The following is a 7,483-nucleotide window of genomic DNA, read 5'->3' as shown; positions in this document are numbered from 1 at the left end:
AAGAAGGAGGCCGGGCGCTGTGCCTCACGCCTGTAATCCGAGCACTTTGGGAGGCCGAGGTGGGTGGATCACCTGAGGTCAGGAGTTCAAGACCAGCCTGGCCATCATGGCAAAACCCCATCTTTAAAAAAAAAAGGAGACAAGAAGGAATATGTACGAAGTAGAAAGAAATGCAGGAGAGTGAAGTTAGTGAGGCTTAAGTAAGAGAGACTCTGGGTGACCAACTGTGTCACAGGCTGGCGGGTGGGCAAATGTTTGCTCTTCCGTCTGGGTTGGCCTGTTCTTTGCCCTTTCGGCTGGTGATCAGAGGGGGCAGGGAAGAAGTAGGAGAGACGAGGAGCACCAGGACCTGTTCGTTCCGGGGACTGGTATCCTGGGGGCCGCACTGCCTGCTCTGGCTCGGGGAGGTCACTTGGTTTTGCCCCATATTGTTAGGAGTCTCCTGTGATCCCTCCTTCCGGCTGTCTCCTAGCCAGGGGAAACGTACCTGGCATTTTCGTCCATCGATGCTCTTGAGGTCCTCCTCAAACTCCTCTCCCACGTTGAACTGCACAGTGTAATTTCGGAAGGTGCTGAGCGTCCTCACTGTCATGTGGTTGCCCTGGTGGTCGATCTCCTTGTCCGGCTTCAGCAGCACTGCGATCTTCCGCAGAGCCAAGCTGATGTCTGTGGGGGCTGCCTCTTAGCAGGGGTGCTGCCAGCCAGCCTGGAGCTCTCCTGCCTGCAGCAGCCCCTCAGGGCCGTAAGTTTCCCTTCTTTGGATTTGGGACTGTGGATTCACCCCCTCCTAGCAATGCCTGGTTAGAAAGGGATCCCAGGTCGGCGCCAGCTGCCTGAGCCTTCCCACAGTGTCCAACCCTGGGCATTCCCTCTTCTCCAGGGGACTAAGAGGCAGGAAGGGCGAGGGAAGAAAGGGAGTGACAGGGGTCTGGGAGGGCGAGGCCATTACTTAGGGCTTGCAGGTAGTCCTCCGTGTTCTTCTGCGAGACGAAGCAGTAGTAACCAGTGAGGTTGGGAGGCATTGTGCAGATCAAGGTTTCCGGAGAATACAGGAGGCAGGGTGAGGAAGGAGGGGATGTTGTCTGGCAGGTGAGGCTGAGAGACTCGGGCCAGCCCCCCCGACAGAGCCAGGATGTGTAGAGGCCTGGTTACCAGGGCTTTTATAGGAGTGGAGTCCTGTTGCAATAAGAGTCCCTACCGGACTTCGTCCCTCCCCCCCATGATGAGTTTGGGACTGGTGTCTGCAGCCTGAAGGAGGGGCAGGGATTTGGCAAAGTTGTGCCGGACCTTGGCTTTTCCTGAGGAAGGAACCTGGAGCGGGATCTGGGGCTGTCAGTCACCCAAAACCCGAGCCATCCAAAGGTCAGCTTTGGCCTTCACCTCATTTTTGGCAGGCCTGGGAACCGTCCCAGGGCTTGAGGGGCAGTCTCTCCTGGGAGGCACCTGAGGCTGGCCTGGCTGTGTGAGGTGGAGATAAGTTCTAACAATATCCTGAGGTCCTGGGACTGAGTGATGTTGGAAGGTGTGAGGGGAGGCGGTGAGGACAGCCAGCTGGCCAGGAGCCACAGTGACGAGCACCCTGTAGCCCTGGCCCCCATAGCTCCCTCAGGCAGTGTGCTCAACTGCGACCCTAAAGTGGCATTCCAGACTCTTGGTCCTATAGAGCCATTAGGAGGCAGGCAGAGAAACTGCTCTTCCTAAGCAGAGGGGGCTGTCAGCAGCCCGGGGGGTGCTGAGTTCAGGGTGCTGAGTTCAAAGTCAGGAGCAGACAGCCAGAGAGGAGTTGGTTGGCTATACTGGAGAATTTTATTCTCTTTGGCTTGGGACGCAGAGGGTTTTCTCTCCCTCTGAGTCATCGATGAGACCATCACCCCCAGTCCCAGCCCTTAGGACAGCCCACGCTTTCCAGATGTATTTCTGTGGGGGTGGGGTGGGGGCGCCCAAATAATCGTGTGCCCCACCCCCAGCTGCCCACTTCTCTCTCGAACCTGCCATCCATCGTCCCAGGCTTCAGGATCCACTGGGTTTGGTTCATCACGGTTTAAGGTGAAATTCGGGGCGAGGGAGGCAGGGCAGGTAGGCAGGAAGAGGCGGCCCGTTCCGACAGGTGCGCGCGCGAGGCGTGCAGGATGTCCGACCCCTCCTCGGGTCCCCCAGCCCCGCTGCCGCCCTGCCGACCGCCCTGCGGCTTCCTCGCAGACCTGGGCTACAAACGCCAGGGTTTCTCAGGCTCAGACTGCGGGTTTTACTTCACCGTTCCCACAGGGCACGCAGCAGGGACCTGTGCATGGAAGAGGCTGTGAAAAGAGGTTAATGCAGACTTGGGGGGCGGGGTGACGCGGTGCCACCCCTCCGGGCCGCCCTCGGGTCCCGCTGACGTCTCTCTTCCCCACCCCCTGGCTTCTGGCTTCCTTCTCCCCACGCCCCTCTTCTTTCCCACCCGCGCCGTGGCTCTCCAGCTTCCTCCCCAGCCCCCGCAGATCCTCGGCTCCCCCAAACTGCAGCCAGGGGAAGGAGCCCTGCGCTCTCCAGCCCCGACGCCCCAGTCTCGTTGGCTCCCTCCCCCGCTGCAGCACCTGGTCCCCCCCAGCCACCTGATTGGCCGGCGGCCCCGTCAGTCCTGGCCCGGCTGTGCTGACGTCATCCTGCAGTAGCGGGGTTCGGGTGGGAGTGAGAGAGTGAGGACGCTGGGCTGGGGGGAACGCGAAGCCGCGGCGAGTCCCCCGCCTCAGCCACCCGGATTGGGGTCTGCCTAGGTCCGCTCTATGGACTAGCGTGGGCCGCAGGCTCCTCTCTGTCCCTGCCCTGCTGTCCCCCGCTCCTCGAGGAGCCCCTGCATCCCTCCCGCAAGGTGGACCCCGCAGGCTGGAGGCTCCCACGGGAGGCAGCCGCCTGGCCCTGCCCTGCCCCACGCCGCGCCATGACCCTCCTGCTGCTGCCCCTCCTGCTGGCCTCTCTGCTCGCGTCCTGCTCCTGTAACAAAGGTGAGTGGGGTGGGGGTGGGGGCCCTGAAAGGGGTGTCGGGCAGCGCCATGCAGGGTGGCTGTGGGAAGGAGGTGTCGGGGCTCCCTGGCACCTGACAGGTGTCCGCTGCTCCCCATCCGTGTTCTGAGACCTGCTCCGTCTCCTCTCGCGCACTTCCCCCCGCCACATCGTCCTCTCTGGTCCATCTCTACCCATGCGCGCCTCTTGTGGGTCATCATGCGCCCATTTGCTCTCCATTCCCGTCCTGGGGTCTCCATTTCTCCCCTCCCCCAATTTCTGCACACCTCGGGTCTGGGAAGGACTGTCTCCGGGCGGGTGCTGTACGTCTCCCCGTGGCTCTCCCTTTCCCCGGCGCATGCTAAGGGTGTGTGGAGACCCATCTGCTTCGCCTCCATCCCATCCTGGGGAGAAACTATTTGCTGCAGCTCGGCAATTCGGAGCACGTATGTTTTTGCGTGTGCCTCTGCATTCATACCCTCACGCCTGCCTCAGCCGGGCTGCGGGTTACCAGAGCTGCCCTCTCTGGCAGGCGGCGGATACATTCAGCTGGGCGGGGCTGTCGGAGGGGCGCAGAGGGAGGCCGGGAGGGAGGGCTTGGGGGCAGAGGGCTCAGGTGGGTGGAAACGGATGCAGAATGGCAGGAAAGGGCAGAAGTGGGTGTGTGGGGGGCGCTGGATGAGTAGCGAGAGGGAAGGCTGAGAACAAGGCCGGAGATGAGGCGTGGGAGGGGATAGAAAAGGGTAAAGGTGGAGGCAGAAAAAAGAGGGAGGTATGAGAGGAAAAGCAGGAAAAGAGTGAGTCAAGGAGGAGCCCGGGAGCCTAGGAGTGAAAGGGAGCAAAGGCAGAGACCACAGGGCCAGGAGGAGAGGAGACTGAGGCTCAGAGACTCAAGGAGACAAGCAGGGTGGGAGGGGAGCTGTGCAGAAGGCGCCCGGCCCTGCCCTCGCATCGCGCTCCTGCTCTCCCCCATCGCTGACCTCAGCCTCGCCTCTTAGCCTCCTGCCACTTCCTGTGCCGCCTCCTGGGCACCATCTTGTGGCTTTCTCCTCAGCATTCAGGAAGGGGTTATGGTGGTCATCAGTAAGAAAGCCTTCTGGTGCCAAAGGCCTGCTGGGGTGTGGTTGGAAGACAGAATGGAAATCAGGGTTTCTTGCTCGCTGTGAGGTACTGGCGATGAGGTTCCCTTTGGTGACTCAGTTTCCCTCTGTGTCATGGGTGTGCTTTGGGAGCCTGGGTGTTGGCATGGTGGGCTTAGATAGGGCAAGCGTGGAGGCTGGGGTGGGGGGCGATGTGGAAGGGGAGGGAACATGCTTCCCCACAGCCCCTCACCAGGCCGAATCTGGTAGAAGATGGGGCGATCTGGAGTCTGATGAGTCCCACATCCATTCTGAATTGGCTGGTGTTGAAGGGAAGAGGGGTGGGGTAGATAAGAACTGGGATTACGTTCTGTATAAAAAGTGGGTTTCAGGGAATGTAGTTTGACGGTCTTGTGGAGGACATGGAAATGCGCTGGTTTTGAATGTGTTCTCTTGGGTGTGGGGGTGGGAAGCAGGGAGGGATTTGTCATATTTCTAGGCCAGCCCGATAATCCCTTAGGATGACGGCTCTGCTGGGTCCAGTCGCTCGGCATTGATTCCTCTGCTCCATTCCTGCCCCTCTCTGCCCCCTCCCTCTGTCCTATATATCTTTTCCTCTCCTTTCTCCCCATCCTGCACTCTGGGAGAATGGCCCCAAGTTGGGGTGTGGCGGGGAGAAGTGCAGAGTGAAGGAATCAGGATTGAAATGAGTTGGGGAGGAGGATAAGCAATCAGGATCTCAGGAAACTTCTAGATCTTTTTCTAGTCTCAATGCTGCCCTTAATCTATCCCTTCCCTTTCCCAGGGCCTTCTCACGGCCCACCACTGCTCCCTGAAGTTCCCATCTCCATTCATGAAATCCCTAAAGAATATTCTCCACTTTCTGACCGTGGTTCCCAGGGAGATGGTGGTTCCCTCCTCCTCACCCCCAGGGCAGGTTGTTTCCATGGAAACTGTCTACCCTGCTATAGGAGAAGGCTGTGACCTCCTGCAGACCCTCTGACTCCTTTAGTAGCTGATTTCTTGTCCTCAGCGACCCACCTCCTGTAAGGCGCCCCTATAGGGGGTAGAAAGGGTGATTGGTGCCGGGATGTGAGTTGTCTGGGTCAATAAAGGGTTACTGGGGGAGTAGAGGCCCTGCTCACAGGTGCTTCATCTCCTCTCCCTGGGGCGGGGCCAGCCAACAAGCACAAGCCATGGATCGAGGCAGAGTACCAGGGCATCGTCATGGAGAACGACAACACGGTCCTGCTGAACCCACCACTCTTTGCCTTGGACAAGGATGCCCCACTGCGCTATGCAGGTAATTGAGGTTGGGGGTTGGCAAGGCAGTGTAGGACAGAGAAAAGTGGGGGAGAGGGCCAAGAGCAAGGGTGGGAGGGAAGGGCCTGGGAGCAATGAGAAAGTATGGGAAGAGGCCTCGGAAAAATAGAGGCAGACTCAAGGAAGGGAATGGGCCCCACTGAAGAATGGAGATTGAGTCAAGGAAGATAGAAAAGGACATGGGCAGCCAAGGGTTAAACACATCATGATTTTTCCAGATCTCAGGCCTGGAGGCTCTGGGAGGTTGCTGCTCAGGGAAGCTGGGCTTGGAGTTGTGTGTTTGATAATTGATGCTTTTATGCCTACGGGAGAAGGGACAGCGCTTCCTTTGGGAGGAGAGGTGGAGCTGGACCCCAGTTGGGGAGGCTGAGGGTGGGGAAGGAGACACAGCAGCCTCACTCCTCCCCTTCTCCCCTTTGCCAGGTGAGATCTGCGGCTTCCGGCTCCATGGGTCTGGGGTGCCCTTTGAGGCTGTGATCCTTGACAAGGCGACAGGAGAGGGGCTGATCCGTGCCAAGGAGCCTGTGGACTGCGAGGCCCAGAAGGAACACACCTTCACCATCCAGGCCTACGACTGCGGCGAGGGCCCCGACGGGGCCAACACCAAGAAGTCCCACAAGTGAGGAAGTGCTTGTCTCCTGCCCCATGTGCTGCAGGGTCCTCCTCCCTGCTCCCAAGCCCACCATCCTCTGTCTGTGCAGTCGTTGAACATCCACCCCGACCCGCTGCTGTTCCTAGGACTTAGGGAAACCCATCCCCTGCTGGTCCTAGGATTTAGGGACCTTCAGGCAAGGTGACAGAAACATATAGTAGAGTTCAGTGGGTCTAATCTTGGCTTTGCCTCCCATGACCTTGGGAGGCAAGGTCTAGCCTTTCTGGACTTGCTTTTCCTTATCTGTAAAATGGAGATAGTGATGCCGCCTACTTCATAAGGTTGCTGTGAAGATTCAAGGAGATGGCTGTGTTGAAAGCAGGCACACAGTGAAGGGCTCAGTACACGGGCGTTATCATCAGGAGGAGGGCAAGAAGGGAGACGATGAACACACTCAGCACACGTCCAGATTCCTTTCAACTGCCCCCTCCAGTCTAATTGCAGTGTGCACCACACACACGATCCCTAACATACACATATAGCTCTAGGTGAGGGTGGGCAGGGGTTGGCCGTAGCAAGAGAGAGGCGCGGGTCTGGGACACCTACGCCTGCTGCCAGCTAACTTGTTATTTGAGAGGAAGAAAGATCTTCAGTCAGGATTCCTGGGCCACTAAGAGGCCCTAGAGATAAAATGCTCTTTGTGACTCAGTTTCCCATTTGAAGATAGGACCCTTGTCTCTGGGGCCTGGGAGCCTGGGTCTTGGCTTGGGGCAGGGCTCAGCATGAAGGGCCTTGACCCAGCTCTGCTTGCCCTGGTGGATGACTAGGGAGGGGCCACACCTGACATGAAGGGGAGGCAGCGCTGCCCGCACGTGCTGTTCAGACGTGTCAGATGACTTGTGACCTTTGCACAGATGCCGTTTTCCTTCCTATAGCTGGTTTTAATTTGCCTTTTACTCTGCATCTTCCTTGGTTATCCCCCTGGATCTGACTGTTGTGAAGAAAGACCCTGCTGGATTTTAGGCCCTACCTCTCCTCATTGATGAACCCGAAGTCATCAAAATCAGCTCCTGAGGACACCTGGGGCTTGTTCCTCATCCCCTACTTCAGTCGGGGCCCTCTCCCTGATGTTGTCCTCTCCCTGGCATGACTTTGATGCAGCCTGATGCCCTGTGTGGTGGGGAGGAGCTTGCTGACTGCCCCAGTCTCAGGGATAGATGGGCAGGCTTCCTCCTGCTCTGGCTCCCAGTTGGGAGTCTTGCTTGCTCCTCTCTGGCATATGGGTGTACCATATCGAGGCAGCACCTCAGTGTACAGTATCGAGGCCGTACCTCGGTGTGCCGTGTCGGGGCCGTACCTCGGTGTCCCGTGTCGGGGCCGTACCTCGGTGTCCCGTGTGGTGTCCCGTGCCGGGGCCGTACCTCGGTGTCCCGTGTCGGGGCCGTACCTCGGTGGCCGTACCTCGGTATCCCGTGTGGTGTCCCGTGTCGGGGCCGTACCTCGGTGT

General features: G+C 58.9%; 3 protein-coding genes across 5 annotated transcripts in view; 1 reads left to right on the top strand and 2 right to left on the bottom strand.

Moving 5' to 3' along the window:
* RBP5 (retinol binding protein 5) overlaps nucleotides 1-1,183 on the bottom strand; it is a 5,436-nt gene extending 4,253 nt beyond the window's left edge. The window contains exons 1-2 of the mRNA XM_017517051.1: nucleotides 950-1,183; nucleotides 488-666 (exon numbers count right to left, since the gene is read on the bottom strand). Coding sequence (XP_017372540.1) covers nucleotides 488-666; nucleotides 950-1,022 — 252 coding nt within the window. The 5' untranslated portion in view covers nucleotides 1,023-1,183. The remainder of the gene's footprint in view (nucleotides 1-487; nucleotides 667-949) is intronic.
* A 603-nt stretch (nucleotides 1,184-1,786) lies between these two features.
* LOC108295021 lies at nucleotides 1,787-3,555 on the bottom strand. Of its 3 annotated transcripts, none has more exons than XR_005198074.1 (3): nucleotides 3,077-3,555; nucleotides 2,595-2,645; nucleotides 1,787-2,297 (listed from the first exon to the last, which is right to left on the bottom strand). XR_005198074.1 is itself a non-coding variant. In XM_037734406.1 (3 exons), the coding sequence occupies exons 1-3, from the start codon at nucleotides 3,456-3,458 to the stop codon at nucleotides 2,232-2,234; spliced, it is 306 nt and encodes a 101-aa protein (XP_037590334.1). In that variant the 5' UTR covers nucleotides 3,459-3,555; the 3' UTR covers nucleotides 1,787-2,231. The 3 variants fall into 3 exon arrangements, 1 of the variants encoding a protein (XP_037590334.1); XR_001821240.2 differs by having other exon boundaries at nucleotides 3,116-3,555; XM_037734406.1 differs by having other exon boundaries at nucleotides 3,270-3,555.
* The window catches only part of CLSTN3 (calsyntenin 3), a 29,627-nt gene continuing 24,568 nt past the window's right edge, over nucleotides 2,425-7,483 (top strand). Inside the window, exons 1-3 of the mRNA XM_017517048.2 lie at nucleotides 2,425-2,984; nucleotides 5,242-5,364; nucleotides 5,808-6,003. Of these exons, the coding sequence (XP_017372537.1) occupies nucleotides 2,921-2,984; nucleotides 5,242-5,364; nucleotides 5,808-6,003 (383 nt within the window). The 5' untranslated portion in view covers nucleotides 2,425-2,920. The remainder of the gene's footprint in view (nucleotides 2,985-5,241; nucleotides 5,365-5,807; nucleotides 6,004-7,483) is intronic.

This window comes from Cebus imitator, unplaced genomic scaffold (assembly GCF_001604975.1).
Source record: "Cebus imitator isolate Cc_AM_T3 unplaced genomic scaffold, Cebus_imitator-1.0 Scaffold614, whole genome shotgun sequence".
NCBI classification, from domain to species: Eukaryota; Metazoa; Chordata; class Mammalia; order Primates; family Cebidae; genus Cebus; species Cebus imitator.
Note: the sequence above shows the minus strand (reverse complement) of the source record. Positions and strands in the feature narration are given on the sequence as shown.